This window comes from Kwoniella dejecticola, chromosome 7 (genome assembly GCF_000512565.2).
Source record: "Kwoniella dejecticola CBS 10117 chromosome 7, complete sequence".
Taxonomy (NCBI): Eukaryota; Fungi; Basidiomycota; class Tremellomycetes; order Tremellales; family Cryptococcaceae; genus Kwoniella; species Kwoniella dejecticola.
In genome coordinates, this window is record NC_089307.1 from 1324267 (window position 1) to 1349954 (window position 25688).

A 25688-nucleotide genomic window follows, 5' to 3' on the forward strand; every position below is an offset into this window, starting at 1 on the left:
CCCTCTACAAAAAGTAACGAGCATTCATGAGTCTGGCGAAGAATTGTTATCATTATTATCATTATACAAAGCGTATACAAATAACCGCATATTCTGAAGTTGGACCCGCTCAACGATAATCGAAGTTAGGGTACTACCATACTTGACAGCTGACCTGGGCGGCATCGCTAGTCTGCGGTGTCTGCAAAGGCATACTTTCGGGAATGAGACTGAGCGTCAAATCTGCCGTCGGACTAGCAGTCACCTGCAAGGTGCACTATGAAGTGTCGTACCGTAACGTCAGTGTTGTGCATCACATAGCATGCGAGCTTTCCCGGCATCGGGATACTGGGGGATTTGAAGAGATACTTGCCCTTCCGGTTCGGGTGGGTGTACCTGTTGTCCAAGCGAAATACTCATTCGGATCCGCAGTACGCGTCCAAGCCTCTTCTACGGGGTACATGAGAGCTTGAAATACCTCTTGAGTATAAGTGTCATTCATTTGGAATGCCCTGTATCCCTTTCCGTCGACTCTCCATCTATTGGCATTCAACCAGCCAGTCCAGTTCTCGTCAATGCTCAGTTGATCCAAGGACAGACCTCGTTCCGCCATGATGAATACTTGAGGGGTGTCGGTAGGTGGTGGAGCGGTGGTGGTGGAGCTTGCAGCGGTATTGGTCGTGGATGATAGCTCGGTAGTGGTAGGGGACGCGGCTCCGTGCTGTACGGGATCTACTGTCGAGCTGACCTCGCTTTGTTCTGAGGTCGGTTCGGCTTGAGGCATTGCCTGGGCGAAGCAGAGGAAGAAGACAGTAGAGTACAGGGCGGCGGAGAATTGCCCAAAGAAGTACATGATTGGATGTAGCTTTCACTTTTGGATGGGGACCAAGGGAGGGGTTTATGAGCCTGGTCGTCCGCGTGTGTGACGGCGAATAGTTGAATGAGCGTAAGATATTCGCTTAGCGACCAGGGGGTCAAGTCTGCCTCTAGCAGCTTACAAGGTTAGTCGAGCTTTCGGATAGTTGGTGGAGATTGAGTGTAATTGACAGTCAGTATATATCGGCACGATAGACTCTTGCAAGGCTACCCATCCAGTCGAAATGCTTGTCTTCAGCCTTCATGGTCTGATGCGATTTCTGACACCTCTTGGAACCTTTCTTGGCTGCTCTCGACACCGAGGTGAAAGGGGGATCGCTAACTGCCAAGTCCTTTCATGGCACTCCTTAGCTTACCATACAGCCTTGAGCCAATCAAAGGGGTCTCAAAGGATTGTTTCAAAAGCTTGTCAATACACATCGGACACGGGCCAAAAAAGGATGTTGCCTTTATCGTCCGTTGGTTGTCATACATGCTATCCTCTCCCTGTATCAGTCAATTTAATTCAGGCTTGTAGTCTTATTATGCTGGTCGCCATGAGAGACTTTGACCCAAGTGTCAGATGAGCGTTTCTAAGGCAGACTTGAACGCCAAGCGAGGAAGAAACAATCAGATCGGGTCGGCGAAGCCTAAGATAGTTCGCAACTGCTATTGCGGTGAATGATGACTGCTTAACATATGCATGATTGTTTCATGTGCTATTGTACGCTTCACCCTGGTACCGTGCTAATTTCACCCTGGATGAGCTTAGTACTCTCCAGACTGGTCGAGAGCCTGAACAGCCTGTCGTTGAGCATGTCTCTTAGCTTCTTCTCTATCGAAGGCGTCAAGACCTAAAAAGAAGACATGTCGTCAGTTATCATTGAAGGCAATGACACAATGTATATGATGGTGGCTCCTTTGGACAGGTGAATTCGTTTCTAACTTACCTTTGGTCTCGAAGAGTTTGTCAACTTCGGCAGCGGCGAAACCGGCGACGAGCTCCTTGGCGAAGGCGTGCTACTCGTGTTAATGTAATATGATCGAGTCGTGATGTATGGAGTGGTTTGAGTATGATACAGATGTTTGCGCACAGGGGAGAGAGGCGATATCAAAGAGCGACTTGTCAGCATTCTGATAGGCAGGCCTTCGAAGATCGACTTGAAATGGCGAAAAAGAAGAGAAATTGGATAGCTCACGTTGGCGGGTTTACCCTCTCTTCTCAAGTGGTCCTCGTAAGCTTTCATAGCTTCGAATCCAGCAGCACCGCTGGTTCATCATACCGTTCTCAGATCAGCCTGGAGTTCCGCTCCGAAACGAGTCGCCTCTCACTTACCCGATCAGCTCGTGAGAGAGCTTGGATTTGTGCTGCTCATTGTTAGGATCAAGGTTACTGCGTGACGTTCATGAGCGTTGGTATTGTAGCTGCGGACGGGAAAATGCAGGGCGGACTCACTAGACTTGTTGGTTGCCCGAGTCGTCATTGTTGAAGAAATCGAAAAGACCTGTATAAGACGTTGGAGCGGATCAGCAGCTGTTCATCGAGAACCCGAGTACGACGATAGCCTCAATTAAAGGTAGGGGGAGATCACGCACCCATTTTGACCGTTGTATATGTGTATGTGTTTGACTTTCGTTATTCGTGAGTATCGTAAATCTGAGATCGATAGTTATCGAGAAGGTAAAGAATAATCCAGCATACCCCCTAGCTATCTATATATATATATATATATATATATCCAAGTTGACTCCAGCGCAGCAGATACTGCACTTCAGCGTCCATGCCCGTAGTACATTCGTGATGGGAACGTCGTCATGGCACAAAGCATTGATCCATGATTGCGTCACTTGACGGACGATTACCTGCGTGATTGAATCAGTCATTCAAAAATAGAACAAATGCTATGCCATGCTACCGATGCGTTGCTGTGTGAAGCTCTTTCAGGTACTCAATTCAATCTAATCGGGTCGGGAGTGCAGTCGAATAAAAGGAGATCGTCAGAAACGTAAAACGACGTGACTGAATTTAAAGGGCAGACGTGTAGAAAAGATCGCTCCCCGGATTTTGAGGTTACGCAAAACCTAAAAATAGATTCGGATTCTATTCTTTTGTGGTACATGCACAAGTCGCCTTGACCACGTTTACGAACCCCTTACAGAGAAGATGAAAAGAAATGTGGCTATCTGAAGCAGACATGCATGCTAATCCGTCTTCTACATTTATGAAGATGTGCGGTCCAAAGGAGGGTTGACCAGTCCATTATGGAATATTGAGTGCGTTTGTCGACGTTGCGAAATACAGATTTCCCTCGCATGTAACACCGCTCCACGCAGTCCGTGGAAAGCACACTGTCCGTTCTATGTACGACAAGATACCAATCTAGTGAACCACCTTGTTCGGAGAAAACTTGGATCTAGCTCGCAATTTGGGTCCGTAGATCATCAGGACAATGGGGATTGGAGCCATGACCAAGGCTAAGAAACCAAGTAGAGAGGAAGCCCATTGCGCTGATTCATGCATTCATTGGTCAGCTCTTGCAAAGGTGATTCGTGAGTGCATGTCGAAGACAACTCACTCCCTAGCTTCTCGTACATTTGGGAAGCGAAAAGAGGGCTAATCAGACACGTAGCATTAGCAGGTAAAATGCTAACGCTGAATCCAAAGGCCATGAACAACTTACAAAGCAGCACCAAACAGCGATCGAACGATAGCTGAGAAGGATGGTGGCAAGTCAGCTCGTGCTCGTGACTGATCGAAAGAGCATATGAGACTCACTAGCACCGGCCAACGCACTTGCGGCTGACCATAAGTACACGTCGATGATATAATTAAATCTGCAATATACCCGAGTTTAGTGGATTTGGAAAGACTGCAGTACGAGGTTCACCTATATACACTCACAGAGAGACAAACATTCCCAATGTTCCAATTCCGATCAAGCCACCAGCGATAACAGGTGAGATCCAATGAATGGAAGAATACGAGGTCCAACCGAACCAGAACATAGCAATGACAAGACTCCATCCAGAAATGACACATAGTTCTAGACGTTTCTCTGGAGCAGGTGGAAGGGGCGCAACCCGTTTGGCGTATCTTTGGAATCTCGGTTCGATAATTGTCATAAACCTAGAATCGAGGCATTAGTCTCGCCGTCAATGGTCGAATATCGCTCAAACTCACAAGACTACACAAATCACTCCGCCAGTGAAGAAACCCAAGAAACAGAGACCGTTCTGCAAAGCGTTAAATCCGTGATTGTAGACAAACTGGACGGCATGGGTATTTTCAGCTGCAGATCCTTGTGGCATTTTATTGGCAATAGTAAACTTACGACAAATGGATAAGCCTCGAACAACAAATATACTACTCCGTATACAAAGGACATGTACATCGTGACTGCCAAAAGCATAGGCTCGAGAGCTATATGCATGAGTGACCCGCGATCAGTCTCCATGCTCCATGAATACGACACGTAACAGATGTAGCTTACCGAGAATCACGAAAGGTTTGGCCAATATATCATAGAGACGAGCTTGCCATCGGTGGTCGGCTCTCTCAACTACGCAACGCCGACATTCATGAGTTATTGGCCTGAGTTGTGGAAACGATCATCACTTACGTGGCGCATACCATCTTTCCTCTTGGGTATCTTTTCTGAGCTTCTTCGCCTTGGTAGCCAGGATCTTTGGTGCATAGGTCTCCGGCACGAAAACAACGATGATTGCCAAGCACACACCGGCGAAGATGGTCAGAATCCAGAAAACCCATCTCCAGTTTGTGCCTGTAACGCTGATGGCACCAGCTACGATAGGTCCAATCGAGGGTCCGGCGAACGGCGCAAGGGCAAAGAGGGACATTGCTTGCCCACGATGATCGCCGTCCCAGATATCCGCTAACATCGCGCCCGAATTTGTCAAAGGCGCCGAGGCGAAGATTCCACCTAGTAATCGGAAGATCAAGATCGATGCTGTGTTTTTCGAAAGGGCGCATCCGACTTGCATACCCGTGTAGACCACGAATGATAGTATGAAGATCGGTCGTCTTCCGTAAGATTCGGAAAGAGGACCCCATAGAATGGGACCAATACAGTACCCAGCGACAAAGAGGGCGATGGTGAGAGTAGCGACTTCTTGAGAGAACCCGAAATACGCTTCCATGTCTTGGACGATACCTGACGGAGAAGACGAGGCGAAGGTAGAATTGAGAACAAGTAATCCGGCAATACCTGTCAATCCCCATCGATACGTCACTCCCCAGTTCTGGACACAGCAGACGAATGTCAGTCTACTATACCTTGATCGAGAGTGGCATAAGGAGGCTTACCTTTGGGTTGATCTTTTCTCCAGGTTCAAATTTGACGGCCCAAGGATCCGGTCCTTTTTCCTCCCTTTCAGCATCCCTCTCGTCTTCCTCTTCTCTGCTTCTCATGGCTCTCAGTCCTTCCTCCGCATCAGGTCCAGTGGGGGCAACGCCGCCAAACAGCCCGACGGCAGGCGGAGTCGAACTCTGCCTGGAGATAGGTACCATGCCTACTCCTTTGACCCCGTCGCTCGCGGTACCAGTATGCGGCTTCTCCGTGTATTGGTCGTGTCTGTCGGAATAATGCGATTTCTGGGAAGGGGATCGATGATGATGATGGTGATGATCATGATGAAGTTCGGATTTCTCGTTGAACGGCTTTTGTGCTCCTTGAGCTCCGTTTCCAGCAGCTATTGTCGGTGTGGGACTTTCTGAGCCAGTCTCCGATACATCTCGCTGTTGTTGCTCAGCGGACACAGCGTTGAGCACTGGGTGTCCACCTATCGGTGCACCTAAATCAAGTGCATTCGTCGACATTTTCGCTCCAGCGAATATTACGTGTTTTTACTGTTCAGCGGCGGCTTGCTGATGCGCGCAGTCCTCTGTGTATCTGCAAGTTTCCGGGTTATAGCGAATGATTGGTATTTCTTGGTGAGTCCTCCAGAGTTATATCTGAACAGGAGAAAGAGAAGCTAATATCAAATCCGCAAGTGATAGCGATGACAGGCAGCGGAGCGATGACGCTGAAAATTGTTTTTGTTTTTGTCGCAGAGTTTTACGGTATTTGCAACTTGGGCTTGATATCGACAAACCAGCTGATTCCGGCGAAATAAGATCTTGTCAGAACGGGTACGGCCGGCTTAAATTGAAAGGCGCAAGTCCAAAACGCTGTACTTATTTACTAGATATCTGTCTGTACACAAGAAAAGAGTTCGAATGAGAAGGAAGAAGACGATAGATATTTAACATTTGTGCATCTGATCTGCGCGACCCGGTCATGAGTCAGCGATGAGTAAGACGCGAAAAAGCACGCATGATCCTACTGAAATTTGTCCAGGCTCGGAGTCCGATTAGATGTCTATGACCTAGGTGGAGTTGGTGGAGATGGCATTCACTCACCGTATGGTTGGTGAAAGATAAAAATAGGTCGGCTTGATCCGTCATCTCGGCCGTAAGTGGTAATTCTTTCGAAAATGATTGGTAAGCCGAGATCCTTTGTTGATTTTAGGCTGGAATTTATCGATCATAGGCGGCGGACATTACTCATATCAGCTTCAAAGCAATCATGGAATCAAAAGTGCTCGGGTTATCGACAGTGGGAAGACGTAGACATCTCTTCTTGCAGCCGCACACCATGCCGAGGTGAAAGGTATCCGTCTTCCCCCCTGAGCAAACTGCCGCACGACTGCGTGCGGGGCTCGGAGCGTCACCTTCACGTGTCGACTCTCGCTGCATCTGGTTTTGGAACTTCTTACTTATGTAATCAAGTTTTTTCTGACAAAATGAAGGAATAACAGAAATGACGTCAGGTGACTGACCTTTTCGGGTAATTCCAGTAAGACCAGCCGTCTGTAGGAACCGCCGATTCCAACGCCCATCGACCCCAGATGATAAGCTTAACCATCCTTGTCTTGGCTATCGTCTCTTCCACATCAGAAATTCTATTATATATCAGCTTCATCAGGATGTCGACGAATGCGAATCCGACAGAACCGCCTCCTCCGTATCAGGCAGGCGGAGCACGACCGAATGTATCAGTCACCAACCCTCAAGGCGATGTCCGATCAGCTTCTTCCGATGCAGCTCAAGCACGACCGGGACATCAAAGAAATATGTCCAACGTGTCTGACGTGACTGATCTTACGGACGAAGAAGAACCTAAACTCGATGATAAGGAGATCGAAACCAGAAGAAGTATGGACGATGAGCAAAGAGATCTACCAGAGGGCTGGGTCAGGTGTTTCGATCCTAAGTAAGCGCAATCTTACACCTCTGAGGAGTGGATCAAGAGGGATAGTCTGACGAGAATAAACGCCTAGACAACAACATGCTTTCTACGTCGACGAGAGAACTAAGAGATCGACATGGCTGCATCCATACGACGATCCCGAGTTCTTGAACAGTCTACCGAAAGATCATCCTGCTCATCCAGATTCAAAGGAAGGGCGAGCTATAAGGAAACAATCGGAAGACGAGAAGATCCTTCAGGAGAAATACAGGAATGCCAAAGATAGTAAAGGTGGAAAGACGCCTTCGTCAGCGACTCAAGGTCAAAATCAGGGCGCAAAAGGGGTGGTTGGGGCAGAGGAAAGGAACTGGTTCCAGAAAAAGAAGGATAAGTTGATCGGTACGAAGGAAGAAAGAGCCAAAGCCAAGGAAGAAAAGAGAAAAGCACGAGAAGTAATGCAGAGGCAGATGAGGGTGAGTGTCTTCCGGACTCCCTCTTTTCTCCTAATGACAGCGTCGCAAGTGATTCTCACGTTTCATGGCTTTGATAGGAACGAGAAGCCGCCTATCAGAAGCGAAGGCAGGAACTTATCCAACAGAGACTGAACGACCCAAACATCCGTGAGTCTCACCTTCAATGTGCCGTTTCCGGGTGCTCAGATCGCTGATGTCAACTCCGCGCTAGGTCGAATGTACGCCAGTGATCCATATATGTATGCTGCCCCTTCGACCCCCTTCATGAGGGGTGGAGGAATGTATGGCTCCCCTTACGGATATGGTAAGTGATCGATGGCCTCTCGTAAGCCGTTTAGCTGACTCTAATGCCAGGCTATGGCGGTGGCTATGGACGGCGTTATGGTGGAATGGGAGGAATGGGTATGGGAGCACCCCTTCTGATGGGTGGAGGAGCAGGTCTTCTAGGTGGAATGTTGATGGCTGATGCTATGACTCCTGGTGAGATCCTAGCTGCGGCTGTACTCCTTCTCAGTATTGGCTGTTTGATGCTAATCTGGAATGAACATCGCGAAAATAGATTACGGAGGAGGCTTCGGGGGAGGCGACTTTGGCGGAGGTGGTGGCGGTGATTTCGGAGGAGGAGGTGGTGGATTCTAAGGCATCTTTACATGCGGTTGAGTCTAGGTAGTCTGCATGACTAGTTTGTAGAGAGCAGATGGGAATGTATCGTATACACGGCAAGTGCTTGGGGCCTGTCGTGACACCGAACGACGCCTGGGCTCCCAAGTGCGGGGCTCCGGGGTGAGCTTTGTTGACCACTTCTTGCACGTTGAATGATGGCATGTTCATCAGCAGAAGTCCATCCTATCGCAAGCTTCCCCACCAATGCATGCATGATCAAAGCAGCCGCCCGCAGATGGTCATCAGTCCTCGCTTTGCCGCCTCGACGAACGCACGTATTGCGAATCCAAGATGACGTCAAACCCGCCAACTTTTCGTCGCCCATCAAACTTATCGATCCGACCACCTTCTCCCCCATCCCAATCATCTTCGTATTTAGCACAAGCACAAGCACAACAAGGAGGCCCAAGCTCGGGCTATGTAACTCCTACGAACCTGACCAACCCTTACCAGAACCTCTACTCGCCTCGCAGGACAGCATTACCACCTTCTCCGACCCATTCTAACGTTTCTTACGCAAGTAAAGGATCGTCATCGGGCTTAGGTGTGGGAAACCGAGATGACCCTTTGCCTCCGCCTTTGCCAAATAAGAATGACAATGATAGGAACAAGAAGCTGCCCACTCTGCCTCTCCCCAATCAACATATTCAGGGTCAGAGCCCGCACAAGTACGCCGTAGGCGGATATGGTCCGGGCCCAGGACATGGGCAGAAGGGTTGGGCCACAGGGGCTTATGATAATAAGCTTGTGAGTGCTTGGCGATTGGCGTGTACTTGTGGCTGGGATGCGAGCCTCCTTTCACATGCTCGTGCGGGTCATGCTTCGAGCCTTCGAATTAAGCAGTCGCCTCTGACTCCCCATGCTATCGCTATATTGTGTTTGGTCACTGCACCTTCCGAACAGTCAATGTTCATGGAGCTGACACGATGCCTTCTTCCGAATTACAGGTCTCGTCAACTCTGTCTCACTTACCGCCCCTTCCACCGTTGTCGCCCGTACCGATATCCAGCTCTTCAGGGTCACTGCACCCAGCTGCTTCCTCCTCGCATCTACACCCGTCCCCCCGTCCGTCATTGTCGAACCAATCTTCCTCCGGGATAGTCGTATATCCCGATGGTACCCCTCTGGCGGACCATCAGAACAACCATCATCATCAGAATGATCTGAGTGGGAGGATAGCCGAATCTATGACTGTAGCTCATACGAGCCCGAGTAGTCCCTGGAGTCTGTTAACGGTTCACGTCTTGCCTTTGTTTGCTGGAAGTGCGCTTAAAACCCCTATAGAGGACCTGAAGTGAGTCGATCGACCAAAAAGACAGCATGAATTCAGAGGGGTGTGCTGATCATAGTCATCTGTCAGTCACTTGTGTCACTCGCACATTGTGGCAACGTCACAGCGGTATCCGCCAGCTAGGATCGTATCCCTTCTCACCGCGGATCTACGTGAATTTATAGCTTCGGGAATGTTGACACTCAAAGCCAAGTTCGAGACTTTGGAAGAGGGGAAGGTCGTTAGTAGAGCTGCCGAAGTGTGGATCTTCTTCTGGGCGCAAGTTCTACCTGTAAGTATGCTTGACGCACCGTTCATTTAAGCGATTGCTAAATTCCCCCTTGACAGTACGTTGAAGGAGTGTTTCTACCTTTTACACAATTACGAGACCTCCCAACATCAAGCTCGTCTTCCTATCTGACCGCACTCTCATCGTCGATACCCGTACGACACCTCTTGTTATCTGGCTTTCTTCTACATATCCTCTTACCGCTCCTCCCAAGACTGATACCTCTGATCACGAATCCACCTAAATCACCTATCGCCAACTCGTACCCGCCTCCGACCACTCAAGAGCTGAACAAGATTTTGCAGATGTCGCTAGTCCTATCCACCCAAGCAAGATATTCGACATTTTTCGGGTCGTCTTCCGGAGGCCAAGATGATCGCGATGAAGAGGTACGAGAACACGTCGAAGGTCTGGGCAAAGCCGTCCGCTGGAGATTACAGCAGAACGAGATAGAATCCCAATTACCCTTGGGGGAGAATGATCCTAATTCGCCGATCAAGAATTCGCCTAACAAGGTACCGGCTCGATCAGCTGGAGGACTGCAGCGGGGACCCAGTCTGTCGCAATCTGGAAGATATAGGAGGAAAGGATGGAGGGCCTCAGCTAATCTGGGCTTGCTGAGTCTGAATCAGTATAACAACGATCAAAGCGGGACGATGTCAAGGCAGAATTCTGGTGATCCGGGTACGCTCAATATGATGAAGAATAGGCTGGCGGAAGAAGATGAAGATCGTGCGTATGAGAATGATCATGATGCCGATCTATCACTTCCGATGCCACCCCGAATCAGAACGACGACTAGCGATTCAATGAATTTGGGCACTGTGAATACGAATGGAGGGTCAGTGGTCTCAACTCTCAATGGAGGATCGACCGTAACTGGCGGCTCGACTATAGGGGTCAGCTCGACCATGGGTGGAAGCTCGACGGTCACGGGAGGCAGTACGATACGGGGAGAGAGTCTAGCGAGTTATGGGGAGGATCCTTCGGCTTCGATGATGCCTACGCCTTCGGGCGGGCCTCGCGCTGTTCAACCACCACCGATGGGCGGTGAGATGATGTATGGTAGACCGGTGAGGAGGGTCAGGGCGGAGAGTGAGGGTAGCGAGGTGAATGCAAATAGGACGCGAGGGAGGATTTAACTTTACGACAACTTCAAAGTCGTTATCAATACGGCGAAGCAATGGAAGAATCCTCCCTATTTCGACAATGCACCCGACGACTTGGCTTATACCGCTTATTTTCGCTTTGTAACCTGTTGTATCTGCTTACTGCAGTCTGTATGCACCAGAGATATGAATTGTACCCGTGATTGCAGTTATATGGCCGTATACAAGGATACCGCAATCATGCAATCATACAGCCCTGACGCGAACGAGCGATCCGTCCTCCACTTTGTTTGACCTTTCCTTCATGCCGACAGCGCGTCAGCCAACATGTCCAGTTGAAGTCCTATTCCCTTTCTACAGCACAGCACTTGAAGAAACAAAGTCTCAACATCGACCGACGTCCGGATATCTGGTCTATAGATTAGCTGATCTGGAAGGAGGAACGGAACGAAACCAAGATGTCGGCTGGAGCTAAGCAATATAAAGCTATCGGGGTGAGTTCGCCCGTTCCTCACACATTTCTTATTTCTTCCTCCCGATCCGGACATAGAATACTGATCCATGCAATTACCGAATGGGTAGGATGATATATGGAAGAGGACAGATAAAGTGGTACGTACTGTGAAGTGGTCATTCCACGCTCTTTGCCATAAGGGTGTCTGGAGTATGATCGCTGACGAACGAGTTTGTGTATTTTCTAGAACGCCGAGCTATTCACTTTGACATACGGAGCATTGGTTGTACAATTGATCAAGGTGGGTCTTGCTTATCATCACTAGATCACAACCAGCGCCGAAAGAGCTCCTTCAATAACTGGTGTAGGATTACGAAGACTATGGCGAGGTGAACAAGCAATTAGAGAAGATGTGAGTGTCTAAAAGGCTTCTTGTCTCTTGTCCTCTCTCCCTCTGCTCACTCGAACTCCATCATCCTTGCTTCATTCGGACAAGTCGTCATCTACTCCCCTCCAGGCCAACAGACTGTGTCCCTCGACTCTGCATACTTGCATCGGCAAGGTCTATGAGCTGATCGTCAGTCGACAATCAATGTGACAGGGGCTACAATATCGGGACTAGGTTGATAGAGGATTTCTTAGCTAGGACGGGGCTGCAAAGGTGTCAGAGTTTCGCCGAGACAGCAGAGGTGATATCTAAAGTGAGTCATCTGCTGCACATATTCGTACTCTCGTCAAAGCAGTGCACGTCCTGCATTCCTTCGTGTGAATCTATCATGGGTGACCGACATCTTCGCTTCGTGGTCAGGTCGCATTCCGAACATTCTTAGGAATCACCCCATCCCTCTCTTTCCCCCCTCCCTCAAATTCTAACACGAATTCGAATCTACCTCAACCGAACGAATTCATCTTGACCTTCGACGAGAACCCCTTGGCGGAGTTTGCGGAACTGCCTAGAGATGCAAGAGAGGGCGGATTATGGCTCAGTAATGTGCTTTGTGGAGTGATAAGGGGTGCACTAGAGATGGTCAGTACAGTCCTTCTCTTCAAGCTATGTTACATCGCCTCGTCGTCTGAGGGCATGTTGTACCAGTCTACCTTCTCTCGTATGACTCAAGGCATATGATACATCGACTGACGCTGAGTACTGAGTATAGATACAAATGCAAGTCGAGACTCGCTTCTTGAGTGATGTTTTACGTGGAGATGATTCGACGGAAATGTACGTTAGGCTGGTGAAGATAATGGAGGAGGAACAACCTGAGAATGACGAGTAGATAGTCGCAGATACCATGCCTCTGCTTCGCAAATTCGTTAGACAGAGCAGGACAGTTGAAGATTCTACATGTCTCGAGGCAATTGTAATTGTAGGCGATAGATATCAGAGCATTCGGTGACGAGCAAAGTCTTGTCTCCTTGCTTCTTTTAGGCTGAAACGAGAAGCAGTAGTAGCCCAATTGCAAACAATAGCAGTCTTCTGCTTCCGCAGAGGAACGCTGAGATGTATGCATGATGTATGCATGCATGCTTCATTTAAGACATCTTCTCGGCTTGGCTATGTTGATAATACGATAATACGCGCTTCGGCCTCTCGCACGGATCGTCGGAAGCATTTGCCACCCAACCACCTCGATTTCATTCAATCAATCTACCAATCTACCAGACTACCAAATGTTTTAAGGTTCAAATCGACTAACAACCCAAGCTTCGTCAGCGCGACATGCTTCAGCTGAAGACCTAATGAGTATCTGAGGAGAAGGTGGGAATAAGCTTCCATTCCTACATTCCGCTCATAACCATATACATATTCATATTAACCTTCACGTATACGCTCGCTGCCTATCGACACCCTCACTTGCGCCTTCTGATCCATCGTTCCAGTATCTACATTTTCACCCCGTCCCTTGGACAAAATGGACAGCTCAGACTTATCAGACATATTCGACTTTGACCCCGCCGATTACCCACCCTTCTCTCCTACTTCATCTCATTCCTTCTCGCCGGTCTCCTCAGTCTTTGAGAACCGCTCTGGACGGTCACCGTCTTTCGGTGAAGCAGGACCAAGTCGACCTTCACCACCACCACTACCACCATCTACCGAAACTGGATTTCCTGACTCACCAGCTTTTCGTCGACATCGATCCAATTCAGAATCAAGTAGTCTCCCTGACTTATCTCCTCCTGTCCTCGACCAAGATCAAGCTCAACCTCTAGCGGATCCGCGACTTCGTCATAATGATCCAGCACTCAGATCGCCTACAACGGGTATAGCTCCATCGCTCTTGACCCTCAGACGGGTGGCCCAACCCAGATCGGATATCCAGCGGACCGATGAAAGAGACTCAACGGCGCAGATCATGGACGGAGGAAGTGGTAGACCAGGACTTAGACAGAGACAAGCTCCTACTGGTCCTGGTTCAGCTTCTGGCCCCTCTTCTGGCTCCACAGTAGTACCAAGACGGAGAAGTCTCATAGAAATTCAGGATGAAGATGGGAGCGATAGTGATGACGATATAGTTTTCACCGGGGCGAACATCAATCCGAATCCACCTCAAGCTCAAGTACAGCCTAGACAGCAAGTAGAGCAGGAAGGCGCGAGAAGAGGAAATAGACCTACTCGAAATGGGAATGGAAATGGGAATGGGAGGGGACCCAGTCCGAATAGGTTCAGGAGGATGATGGATGGTGAGTTCTCAAACTGCGACTCCCTTTTACCACCTTGCCTATATCATACAATTTGTTGTATTGTCATGTTGAGCTGACGTATTTATGTGATGATGGCAGAAATCGATAACCTTGTACAGCGAAGAGGCGAAGAGCACGATGCTATAATAAACGATCAACAAGATGAAAGAAGACGAGCGATCTTATCACCGCCCGTTCCGCCAGAACCACCTGCCCATGCTCCCCTTCATCTCAGGCCTCGCATCGGCTTAGGCGGCGGTGGTCTTTACAGGCGCGGTCAAGCTGTCGGTCGACAAAACCCGGGTGCGGGTGCAGGTGCGGATGCGGCAAGGTATCAAAACTTCCCTAATATAGATGAATCTGAGGAAGACGGCGAGCTGGGTCTTTTCGGTCGGCTCTTGGCAGCTGAGAGATTCGGGCGCGGCTTCGACTTGAGAACAGCCACTGGAGACTTGAGAGCGAGGCTTGCCGGCTTGGATAGGGGTCTAGGTTGGAATTTAGGGGGACTAGTCGGCGCTCAATTCGGGGAACTAGGCCCGGGTCCGGGAGAAGGAGGTGCCGGCTGGGGAAGAAGAGAAGAAGATGTCCAAACTATCTTATCTAAGATACCCACTCCGAAATACCCGAGTGCGATGAAAGGGTTCACTATGGATTTCGATATGGATAATATCGTCTCGAAGGAACCGATCGAATTAGACGATGAGGGAAATATCATCCAGCGTAATGACAACAAGAAGAAGAAAAGACCTACACTGGTATGTGCAGGTTGTTCGTCGACATTGTTAGTTTCCTCAGCGTATAAATCGGAAGAAGATAAATTATGGGTATCGCGATGCGGCCATATGTTGGATCAGAAATGCCTGACACGCCTTCAGACGCCAACGACAAATTCGGAGATTCTGTCGATAGTCAAACAACCTGATAATGACCTGCTAGATATAGATGCAGCCCATCCGCCGAAAAGAAGGAAGAATGCGAAGAGGAAGGTGAAGAAGGTAGAAATCAAAGAGCCGGATGAATATACGTTTAGATGTCCTGTAGAAGGGTGTGGGAGGGCACATAAGAGTGTATTGGTGGATGAAAGATGGAGAGCTAAAGAGGGTCAAGGGGCTATAGCTGCTTATGCCTAGATGGTAAAATTCTATGGGTAAACGAACATCATCGATTGAGGCGAGATCATTGGGGAATACATCACCTGTATATGGTATTGTATGTAAAATCAAAAATTACATTTGGACGATAACGATAACGAGATTGACGAGATGCTGTTTTTATCATTTTACCTACACGATACTCATCACAACCAATACATGTATCATATACATTACGTTGCCCTCTTTTGACAAGCAGATGTGTGAACGAAATTGCAACTACCATCGATCGGAGAAAGGGATCCGTGCGGCATTTCATCAGTGACCATCAAAGCATCAAGTACTCGTACAGCATGTCAAAGATCAAGTTGACTCAACCATTTGACAAATCGAATGTACAATAACAACTTACTCAGACTTTTTCTCCTCGTCTTTCACTTTTCTTCTTTCCCTTTGCTCTTTCTTTCTCACAAGTCTACAAACAAGCAAAACTAGTGTACAGACCTTGACTTCTCCTCACACCTTGTCTTTTCATTTTGTGTTGATAGGTGATAGGAAGGCTCACTCACTGCCATGTCGCTCCAGCTTGTCAATATGTGAGTCAGCTAGCTCTTGCACCCCCACCGTGCGAGCAAGTACTTGTAGCTGACGTGAGATCCACTTTTGGCTTGTTGACAGTCATCCGCTCGCTGGATATTCCTTCATGTGAGTGCCGATCAGTCCTTGGAGTATCGTCCTCGATTATGGGGATTTACAGCGCTCGTGAGACATATAAGTATCTGAGGATGGAGGGTTTAAAACCCCTACCCGGCCTTTTGCTCATCTTCCAGCCATTTGGCACCAGCAATCATACATTGCTGTCATCTTCTCTCCTTCAGCCTACAGCTTCCTCCTCTCCCGACCGAAGACTCGCTCAATCCTTCTCCAATACTATTCCAACTTTTCGCGCGGATTCCCGAGTATCGAGATCTTCATCGCGTCAGGCTGATACGGCGGAGTCAATGATGACCTACTTGTTGTAGCGAAAGGGAATCACAACCTGAAGAAGATAACTCGGTAACCGCTCGACTCCAACGACTTGAAGTTCAGAACGATGAGTCCGGTCCAAGAAGATCGGTGGAAGCGATCATGCTTGTTAAGGTGAGCAAACTTTCAATCTCTCAATACCTGTGTGGTGGTCACAGCTGACGTGAGAGTGCTATGATGATCTGCTAGGTTCATAATTTTCCCCATGTTCTGGTCTTGCAAGTTGCCAATGCATTTTACAAACTGTCAGTCTCCGATACCCGTCTCCCTCCGACGTTCTAGATGGGCCACCGGCCTTTCATATCGAGGTGTTGACTGAGATATTGGCTTCCAGGCCCGGTGGATACCTCGATCCCCTCGAAACCGATTCTGCCGGACTCCTCACTGGCCTCAACGAACAGCTCGGAGTTCCCTTCAACCCTCCTGCAACCATGAAGGCTCACGCTATTCCCATCGAGGGCGTAGTCGACGTCCATATCCGGGAAGAGTCCAATGGACAGAGTATCCCTACTTGGGTCAGTCCTCCAGGCGGTGATTGGAAAGTAAGGGATTTGTTGGCATGCTGGTGGAGACCAAACTACGATACCTTCTTCGTCAGTCAGCGTTCCAAGGGCGAGTCGTGTATAAGCTGAACATTCTAGTATCGCTGCCAGTACCCTCATATACCAGCCCACATCTCCCGCCCTAAGGAGTGTAAGAAAATATATTTAGTGGAACTTCCCATCAACAGTAAGTTCTTGATGTAACAGCTAATTCGCATTTCTGCTTATGGGAGTGTAATGCACTCAGAGACCTTCGCGGTTCCGGTCAACATGAAGCTTCACGCTATTCCTATTCAGGAATTCTACGATAATGCCGCTAGATACGGACCTCAGTTCGCCGGTATCCCACACATTCTTAGCAAGTGAGTACGAGCCCACACCGTCGCAATTCTGGGCGAGCCGACGTGTTCCTCAGCCGACAGGACTCAGCTAAAGCGGGGATGATCGTCAGGTTTGGCATATACAATCAAGCCACCCCAAACAAGAAGAACGGGGACCACGGTCAGAAGTAGCGAGTACGACGCTCGGTCTGCTAAGCCCGTCGGTCGTAGGGTCAAGAGCAGGAAGTAGCGCTCTTTAAGCGATGTTTGATGAAAGGATATGTTTTATGTATATGTTAGTTGTTATGTATGTCCTATGTCCCTTGTCCTGTCCGACTTTCACTTGAGGACCAGAGTACAGAGTACAGAGTACTGCATGTTGGAGGTCCAGGTGGTACGATGACGACACAGCCACGCCGAGAAGCTAAGAATCAGATAAAGTTGAGTGATCGGAGAATTTTCCCTGGATGCGATGATAAAGTCGTGTTTTCTCTCTTTTCCTTGTCACAGATCTCGGCGTACTCACGGTTTCATTAGTAACTGTAGGCTGTAATCAACATGCTTGGGCCTTCTCTTGTGAGGTCATACATCTCCGCCGAGCCCAACGATGAGTCTGATTGATAAGCTAATTTCGGTGATCCGGTGCAGGTCAATACCATCTTGACGTAATCCCTGTGGCCTGTGTGCTTCAATGTATCATTCGATACTTCGATGACCGAGAACTTACTAACGAAGACACACAGCATCTCTCGAGATCAGTGGGCAAGACATGCATCCGAAAAGGTATATAAGAGGATGTAAACGTCCTCGTTGATATCTTTGCTTCATTAATCAGATCCGCATTCTTCTTCAGTTCATTCCAATTTACCTTACAACAAACACTAATCGACTTACCGGACTTGATCTAATCTCTCTTTGAAACTTGATACGATGTTCACCAAATCCAACGTTCTGATCTCAGCTACCACCTTGGCTTTGCTCGGTGCCGCTCAAGCGCAAGATGGGTGGAGTGCATGGCAGAAATACGCTCTTGATGCTTTGTAAGTGAAGACAACCCATTTCACCTCACCTCATCTCAGGTTCATTACCTCTTGGCCTCAGCTCGACACAATCTCGCGCTCATCATTGTCACTCCATGCGAGACGACTTGATGCCGCCCGCACTCTCTATATTGCTGTCTCGCCTTTCCGCTTTGACTGACGTTTTCCTATTTTTCTAGGATATCCGAAAAATGCCAGACTGCTTGGGTGGATACCTTCTCTGGCGATTCCGCGCTGGGTCAATGTCAATTCTACGATGCCTTGGCCGGTAAGTACATAACAAACCTATACGGCTCTGTTCCGCTTCTTCAGCTGTAAAGATATCAAGCTGACGTTATGCCGTACCGTTCGGCTTAGGTATTACCGACCAGACTTCCCTCGAATCATACTTGAACACCATGTGCGGTGCTCAACCGTGCTCGGACGATACCCTCAAGAACGCCGCGGACGCGGTCTGGACTGGATGTTCCACTGAGCTAGGATATTTGGGTATCACACAGGACGTGGTCAACGAGGCATTTGGCTCCTACTCTCTTCAGAGGGAGATCGCATGTCTGAAGACGTGAGTTGAGTACTCTTGCACATCTCCTTATCCCCTTTCGCCAGGACTGTCTTTACACCGACACAGAGCTGACGTTATCAACTTGTGAATGTAAATAGCAACATCGACTCAAACGATCGATACTGTCTCTCCGTCCTTTCTCAATCCCTCGAATCCTCTTCGACCGACCTGGCTTTAGTCAACTATCAAAACATAACCGAAGATCAATTGATCGACATTGCTCAACAACATATCTGCAACGACTGCGTCTTCGCCTCTGTCGATCTGGTCGAGCAACAATACCCCGAATTGGCGACTGCTGATCTGGGAGAAGGCAAGACTTTGGCTGATTACCTCGACGGAGTATGTGCGGATGAGGAATTGAAAGTCACTACTGGTGAGTGGTGCTTTTCACCATGTCAACTTCTCTTACGCATATTCAATTCATCCATTCCTTCTGCCGTCCTGTTTGTCACGCCATTGCTGACGATGTTTCTGCTGGGCTAGACGGCACTCTCCCCGCCGGCATCACCAAGACAGCTACCGGATCCACTTTCCCAAATACCGCTGGAATGCTCAAGAGAATGTTGAGGAGGAACATCGGTGGTCTCAAGAACAGATTCTTCAAGATGATCTAAATGGGCAACCTTGTCACACCGAAACAGGACACTCATCCTTCTTGAATTGCTTGCTATCTATTACATTCCCATAGATTTCCCGCTTAATTGCTTGACTTCACTTCATGTTTCCATAGATTGATTGGCGATCCCCCACTATAGAAATTGCATAAACGTTATAATCCTCATCATCATTGTATACATAGTTCAATCTCGCTCATTCGCCTCATGTATCATCCATCATGCATTCAACAAATCCTCGTTTAACAGCCTAGCATAGTGAATTTGCATCATCGGTCGGAGCTCACCGTCATCACATTCCTTGCGCACATGTCCACCATATGTAAACGCACGCACCACAAAATCCTAGCAGCCGCACAGCCACACCCTAAAAATAGGCTAATTCAGACTATTCAGGGTAATCCCACCAGGCGATACGTCACTGAGCGTCACAATTTTGGAATTTCTGCCGATCTTTCCAGAACATAAGGGAGTCTTTCATCATAGTGGGACTCGCAAGTGGAGTGGTGGCCAACAAACAAGCGAACCGAGACTTTCTTCCCATCTCTTCTTCTTCCTCTCCACATCCCCTCCTTCTCGGTCCGGGTCCAGATTATACAGTACTCGAGCTTCTAGGGTCAATTGCCAAATTAGACTTTTGCATCATCATTATTCCCTTGCCGCAGCACCAGCGATGCTCATGAGCATATGTAATCCAGCTATGAGCTAGCTGAAGCAAGCATGACGTCTGCTTCATGGTGCCTGTTCGAGCGAAGCATGAGAGGAAGTCATCATTGCTATTTTCCAAGATGTTCGATGCGATGCAATTTCGGTTTGCCGATAGAGTGAGTACATATATATAAGGCTTGAAGGTAGATCTCTTGTTTCGACTTTTTAACATTAATACTCATAATTTATCTTGCCACTAAAATATACTACTGTGTACTGTGCATAATGAAGACCACCTCCGCTATCATCGCTGCCTCTGCCTTGGCTGGCTCAGCGTACGCTCAAGCTAATGTCGGATCGATCGCGCAAAATGCTCTTGGATAGTGAGTTTTCGACCGGTGGCGATTGCCATGTCATGCCTTGCGCATTCCTTGTCGGTTCCGATACTGATTTTGGCTTGAATGTACTTGTAGCTTGTCTGGGGGATGTATTGCAGCTGTCATGAACTTGACGAATCCGCAATTGCCATTGTACCAATGTCTCGATGGAAACTTGCTTGCTTCCAGTGAGTATATTACAATATCTTGCCACCATGTAGTCTCTTGGTGACCGAGACGCTAATTTACCTCCGGCATTCTTTTTCCTAGTTGTCACTAGCAATACTTCCATTATTGAACCGATGGAGAATTACCTCGACGCCTTCTGCTCTGCTCAGCCATGCTCGAACGCCACCCTGACCGAAGCCACTCAAACAATCATCAATGGCTGTGCGAGCGATCTCAGTCAATTCGGCGTGACCAACCAAACTGTCGAATGGGCTATCGCTCAATACCCCCTCGCTCGAGATGTCTTGTGTCTGAAGACTTCCGACCCATTCACTTCTAACTCAACTTCATCCTCGTCTGCCAACTCGACTTCTGCATCCTCGTCCGCCAACTCGACTACATCCACCAACTCTACTTCATCCAACGGTACTTTCTGCGCCGTCTCCTTATTGACCGAGCTTCAATCCTACCTCGGCGAAGACCTCACCCCGACCAACATCGCCACCACCGCTTTGGGAGGCAACAGCACCGCTCTTGACAACATCAAGTCGATCCCGCCCACTGCATTGTGCGACGAATGTATCTTCGGAGCGCTCTCGTTGGTAGAGGAACAATACCCCCAACTTGGAAACATCACTGTTGTCGGAAACTACACTCTGAACCAATTCCTCGAAACTACTTGTAACAAGACCACCTCTGCGGAAGGATTGACAATCAGCAACAACGGTACCCTCCCAACCAATGTCACTGAATCAGCCGTCAACTCTACCTTGACCCCTCAATACGTTAACGGTACTTCCCCTCAAACCAACTTGACCTCCCTCACTTCCCTCCTTATGCCCTCGGCTACTGCCTCAGGAGCTTCGGGCGCTGCCGGAGGATTGGTGTCTAGTTACGAGTCGCAACTCTCGGCTGTGACTGCCTCGGTAGCTAGTGCGACCAACCTTGCTGCTAGAGCTGCTGTGACGGATGTTAAGAAGAGATGGATCGGTCAACAATAAATGAATGGTCATCATCCTCACCTCACCTCTTATGGACATTTTTTCATCACATAGATGCTAATCAGAATCAAAATGTATCCATAGTGCATCGAAAACGGATTTCATAGTATAATACATGCATACAATTACTTATTCTACATCACTTGTCTTGCGTCGCTTCGTCCTGGCTCTTGTTGGGCTTGGCGAGTCTTGTTCGGTTCAGGTGTACTGATGTCAAGTAGTAATAGCGCAATGCATCATCGCAATACAGGTGCGATTGTGGGGGCCATGTTCAATCCCTGTCGTGCTTGATAAGGCATCGTCCATTCCAAGATCACAAATGCAACCCATCATCGTCTTCATGTCCATCAGCATTTGACGTGGTTCCGGTACGAGTTCCAGCGGTCGTGGTAGCTACCGAACCACCTCCTTGAATGTGCACAATCTCGCGAGGTAATCTATCTGGGGAAATCTCTTCGGATCGTATTGGCTGCTGAGGAGTCTGTGTCGTAGGATGAGAGGAAGCAGAAGAAGAAGAAGGACGAGGCGGATGTGGAGGAGGTTGTTGATCATTATTTCTGTCGGTATTACTTGGTTTTATATCTTGCTCGATGGTGAGACCGTAATGTTCCAACCGAGCGTCCGAGCCAAGTTTGTTCAAGAGGGCAAGTTTGATCAGTGTGATTCGTTCTGATTGGCTCGATCTGTCGGAGAGCAGGAGTGACAGTCAAATGACATTCTAATCAGCGCAAATCACTTCAATCCACCCGAGTCATCTTCAATGATGAGCAATCTCGACAGTGCGATGATGTGCGACGCTATACTGCAGAGGAATCGGAGGTAGGATTGCGATAGCAGGGACAGACTAGCGTCGGGAGAAGGGAGAAGTATGACTCACATCGTATCTTCATTCTCCTTATACGCTAAACCTATCTCTCCTTCACCGTCTTCCCCTTCGTCCGCCTTCCCTTCTTCCGATTCTAAGTATGAGCGCAGTTCAGATTGAGTGCGCCGTAAGTGGTTGATGGAGTTTTCTAAGCGTTTGATCTCTACATAAGGCAAGGGTAGGAGAACAAGAGAATTCGGGGAGTCAGCATTGAACCTGACGTCAACATTGATACCAACCCAGCCGTCATTGAGGGCATCTGAGGTGATTGACTGATACGTGGTAAATGCGGACGAAGACAAGCTCTTGTTTCGAAGTACACCTTGGACCGGGTTTGACTCGTAATCGGAGTCGGAGTCGAAGTCGGAGATGAGCTAACTTGATTTATGCGAACTCACCAGCTACCAATGTCTCGATCCCCAGATGCATCGCTTCTTCCAATGTGAATGGCTGAGCATGCTTCGGCGTGAAGTTTATCGGTATGGACGAGGACGACATCTTGCTCGCTTTGGTTGCTTCGAACTTGGGTGTGAGTGAGACTGACGGGGACGGAATAGGAAAGGTAGATGGGCTTTCAGACGGACTCAAGAGGAGTGGGAACGTATCTATGTGCGCTGCTTGCAGTGTTGCGGAGGACTGTATGGGACGAGTTCGTGTGAAAGTACTCTGATCTCGTACAAGCGTAAAATGCGGATGAGCAGGAAAGATCACATACATTCTCTAACTTTGACGCTCAGGCATCTCTAAATGGCCTCCACCTCCCTCTGGGCTTGTCTTTCTGTAAGTGTCCAGATTCACGCCGATTCTTGATAACGAGTCAGTGAATGCATCTCATGTGTCAAAATAACATCGCAGCAGCTTGTCACGGCATGCATATGGTCTGACTGAGATGACCTCTACGTGATGAACCACAGGTTTATGATAAATGTTCATGGCGGCACCTATCGAAATGGCTATAGCTTACTACATCGTGCGACTGCCGTCCGTTGATCGGTTACCCGGGAAAACCGGAACCTCGAATTCGATCGACCCATCGTTATTTCATCGTCTCGTCACAACATGATCTGTACATCATCCTTCATCGTTCAGCTTTCTCATCGTCTCTCTATCATAGATTCGTAGACTCATAAATCAACAGACTCATAGATCCTAGAAGTTCTCATCGCCTTCCAATCTACCGATTTCTTTCCGTCAAATATAAACACACGACATACAATTCAATATACGTCGATTCGGCTTCGCCACCTCCGTGTACCTCTTTCTCTTTCTCTGTCTCTGCTTACCGCTGTCCATTATACTCATACCCATCTCTCGATCATTCAAGATGCCTCTTCCTCCCTTACTCTCATCTAACTTACCTCTACCGACCGGCTCTCACTCTGTGGGCTATCTGCCACTCTCGCATAAACCGATCTCGCCCTTCGAACATTCTCATCCGACCCTCAACGATACCGGCCTACCAGTTTTGAAGGTGCACGATATTGGCTATTCGGTGTTCTACCCCACGGACACGAAGGGCAAGGCGAAAGGTGTAAGCTGGGTACCCGAGCCGTTTTGGGGGGTGATTAAGGGGTACGAGTTGTTTCTCAGTGGGAAGACCGGACAGGCCAGTACAAGGTCCATGAGATTTTTAGGTGTGTCCAAGACGAGTCCAATCTCAAGCCTGACAGAAGGAATTAGGCTGATATACTTGGGTGATAGCGAATACGATAGGATACATTGCTGGACGACTACGAGTGAGCATACCCTATTCTGTTCCACAATTCACTGAGGATTGGAGTCAGAAGATGCGGTATGGAGATATATGCTCACACGATCATTTGATATATCGTGTCACTCAGATCCCGGTCCACCCTTACGCTCCATTACTGTCCCCACCATCCCCATCCCAGAGATATCCTTTGGTAATCTTCTCGCACGGTCTAGCAGGTACACGCCATACCTATTCCCAATTCTGCGCTGGACTCGCTTCGGAAGGATACGTCGTCTTAGCTGTAGAACATAAAGACGGGAGTGGTCCAGCTGTGTGTATTACTTCCGACAGAGGCGAAGGAGAAGGGAAGGTAAAAGAAAATCAGAGTACGGTCCAGCATTATATAAGGCAGAGTGATCTCAAGTGCGTCCCATTCTTCACGTGATCTACCCCTTTTATCCAATCATGGTCACGGTCAAGTCCCTTTGACAATCTGGAGTTGTGGTGATAGAGTATTTGTCACGATAGATGGGCTCCAGGTGAAGATAAGTCCTTGACTCAATTCAGGACCCTACAGTTGGATATACGTTCCAGAGAAATATACGAGGCATATCACAATTTCAAGAGTCTCATTAGTAAAGCGAACGAAGGGGTATTGACTGAAGTAGGTAGTAAGGAGAAAGAGAAGGATTTGAGTAAAAAGAAAGACTGGATCGCAAGCTTGAATGGGAAGGTCGATTGCGATGATCTGAGATTGACTGGTCATTCCTTTGGCGGAGGTACTGTGGTGAGTAATCGAAGTCTCACTTATATCCTTTCTTTCCTAAGGTTGACCTGAACAACCCCACCTCTGTCAATTCTCTCGTGTAATCAATCTTATCCAAGACCCAATGATTGATGTTACTGACGCCTCCTCAACAGCTGCACATCCTCCAGACGCCTAGTCCATCTCCGGATTTGCCGACTTTACCTGTCAAACGAGTCATAGCTCTCGACCCATGGCTTGAACCTATCCCTTTACCATCGTCTAGCACTCAGACACACCCAGCAATGCCTCCTATCCTGGTCATAAACTCTGTAGGATTCACTGAGTGGTCGACCCATTTCAAGCGGTTGGCGGGTATGATTAAAGATGCTCAAGGGTCTTTACTTACCGTTGGAATGGTCGGGCGTGAGTTTGAGCCTATCTTCTCCCGTCTCTGATTAATAATAATCCACTCCAATCATTCGCTTCTTGAAACTCACGTTCGCCACTCGCTTCACTCTACTCCACGACTCGTTGATGCACAAGCTAACCATTGGGTCGTATTTCTCGATGCAGATCAATCGTTTTCGGATTTCCCCTTATTAGATCCCCGATCCCATAACTCCGCCAAGAACCTCTTGAACAAGATCCACGATTTATCAAACGCCTTCTTATCTTCCAAATTAGCTGATTCGGCCGACTTGATAGATAAAACTCCTGATGGTGGGTTGATATCGAAGAATGCTGATGGGAAGTTGCTTGGAGGCGACAAAGAGGGGGAGGTCATTGTACATCTTGTTGGAAAAGAGTAGATCATGAGACGTATAGATAGGCAACAAAACCTGGGATCAGGGGTTGAGATTCAGGACACTCTAGATCATTTACATCAACATGTTCAAGGCAATATACTGTACTGTAGACAGAACATTGGCATCCACGATACACAGATACAAGTTTTGACCAGATTA

The 25688-nt window shown here is 48.3% G+C and overlaps 12 protein-coding genes across 12 annotated transcripts; 8 read left to right on the forward strand and 4 right to left on the reverse strand.

The window, feature by feature from the left end:
• Positions 1–292: 292 nt before the first annotated feature.
• I303_106120 (uncharacterized protein) lies at positions 293–832 on the reverse strand (the record flags this gene model as incomplete). Its single annotated transcript, XM_018409425.1, has 1 exon — positions 293–832. The coding sequence occupies one exon, from the start codon at positions 830–832 to the stop codon at positions 293–295; it is 540 nt and encodes a 179-aa protein (XP_018261698.1).
• Positions 833–1602: 770 nt separating this feature from the next.
• Positions 1603–2434, reverse strand: I303_106121 (uncharacterized protein; the record flags this gene model as incomplete). The annotated part of the gene is made up of 6 exons (XM_018409426.1): positions 1603–1688; positions 1785–1854; positions 2034–2103; positions 2171–2227; positions 2291–2339; positions 2431–2434. 6 exons carry the CDS (start codon positions 2432–2434, stop codon positions 1603–1605), a joined length of 336 nt encoding a protein of 111 aa, XP_018261699.1.
• Positions 2435–3214: 780 nt separating this feature from the next.
• I303_106122 (uncharacterized protein) lies at positions 3215–5671 on the reverse strand (the record flags this gene model as incomplete). The annotated part of the gene is made up of 10 exons (XM_018409427.1): positions 3215–3342; positions 3411–3448; positions 3516–3546; positions 3611–3669; positions 3737–3961; positions 4016–4101; positions 4167–4255; positions 4326–4394; positions 4455–5094; positions 5159–5671. The coding sequence occupies 10 exons, from the start codon at positions 5669–5671 to the stop codon at positions 3215–3217; spliced, it is 1878 nt and encodes a 625-aa protein (XP_018261700.1).
• Positions 5672–6819: 1148 nt separating this feature from the next.
• On the forward strand, positions 6820–8194 carry I303_106123 (uncharacterized protein; the record flags this gene model as incomplete). The annotated part of the gene is made up of 6 exons (XM_018409428.1): positions 6820–7106; positions 7174–7555; positions 7633–7702; positions 7767–7859; positions 7910–8035; positions 8115–8194. 6 exons carry the CDS (start codon positions 6820–6822, stop codon positions 8192–8194), a joined length of 1038 nt encoding a protein of 345 aa, XP_018261701.1.
• Positions 8195–8509: 315 nt separating this feature from the next.
• I303_106124 (uncharacterized protein) lies at positions 8510–10919 on the forward strand (the record flags this gene model as incomplete). The annotated part of the gene is made up of 4 exons (XM_018409429.1): positions 8510–8965; positions 9166–9512; positions 9579–9780; positions 9837–10919. The coding sequence occupies 4 exons, from the start codon at positions 8510–8512 to the stop codon at positions 10917–10919; spliced, it is 2088 nt and encodes a 695-aa protein (XP_018261702.1).
• A 425-nt stretch (positions 10920–11344) lies between these two features.
• On the forward strand, positions 11345–12617 carry I303_106125 (uncharacterized protein; the record flags this gene model as incomplete). Its single annotated transcript, XM_018409430.1, has 7 exons — positions 11345–11380; positions 11469–11498; positions 11588–11641; positions 11709–11752; positions 11942–12041; positions 12149–12367; positions 12498–12617. The coding sequence occupies 7 exons, from the start codon at positions 11345–11347 to the stop codon at positions 12615–12617; spliced, it is 603 nt and encodes a 200-aa protein (XP_018261703.1).
• Positions 12618–13253: 636 nt separating this feature from the next.
• Positions 13254–15155, forward strand: I303_106126 (uncharacterized protein; the record flags this gene model as incomplete). Its single annotated transcript, XM_018409431.1, has 2 exons — positions 13254–14025; positions 14125–15155. 2 exons carry the CDS (start codon positions 13254–13256, stop codon positions 15153–15155), a joined length of 1803 nt encoding a protein of 600 aa, XP_018261704.1.
• A 534-nt stretch (positions 15156–15689) lies between these two features.
• I303_106127 (uncharacterized protein) lies at positions 15690–17050 on the forward strand (the record flags this gene model as incomplete). Its single annotated transcript, XM_065969315.1, has 7 exons — positions 15690–15712; positions 15795–15821; positions 16139–16256; positions 16332–16387; positions 16477–16735; positions 16796–16871; positions 16932–17050. The coding sequence occupies 7 exons, from the start codon at positions 15690–15692 to the stop codon at positions 17048–17050; spliced, it is 678 nt and encodes a 225-aa protein (XP_065825387.1).
• An 884-nt stretch (positions 17051–17934) lies between these two features.
• I303_106128 (uncharacterized protein) lies at positions 17935–19223 on the forward strand (the record flags this gene model as incomplete). Its single annotated transcript, XM_018409433.1, has 5 exons — positions 17935–18044; positions 18224–18312; positions 18402–18606; positions 18705–18982; positions 19093–19223. 5 exons carry the CDS (start codon positions 17935–17937, stop codon positions 19221–19223), a joined length of 813 nt encoding a protein of 270 aa, XP_018261706.1.
• A 933-nt stretch (positions 19224–20156) lies between these two features.
• I303_106129 (uncharacterized protein) lies at positions 20157–21417 on the forward strand (the record flags this gene model as incomplete). The annotated part of the gene is made up of 3 exons (XM_018409434.1): positions 20157–20254; positions 20345–20436; positions 20519–21417. The coding sequence occupies 3 exons, from the start codon at positions 20157–20159 to the stop codon at positions 21415–21417; spliced, it is 1089 nt and encodes a 362-aa protein (XP_018261707.1).
• Positions 21418–21730: 313 nt separating this feature from the next.
• On the reverse strand, positions 21731–22780 carry I303_106130 (uncharacterized protein; the record flags this gene model as incomplete). Its single annotated transcript, XM_065969316.1, has 3 exons — positions 21731–22100; positions 22295–22445; positions 22681–22780. 3 exons carry the CDS (start codon positions 22778–22780, stop codon positions 21731–21733), a joined length of 621 nt encoding a protein of 206 aa, XP_065825388.1.
• Positions 22781–23606: 826 nt separating this feature from the next.
• Positions 23607–25532, forward strand: I303_106131 (uncharacterized protein; the record flags this gene model as incomplete). Its single annotated transcript, XM_018409436.1, has 6 exons — positions 23607–23916; positions 23984–24018; positions 24124–24398; positions 24504–24762; positions 24897–25146; positions 25297–25532. The coding sequence occupies 6 exons, from the start codon at positions 23607–23609 to the stop codon at positions 25530–25532; spliced, it is 1365 nt and encodes a 454-aa protein (XP_018261709.1).
• Between the last annotated feature and the right edge of the window lie 156 nt (positions 25533–25688).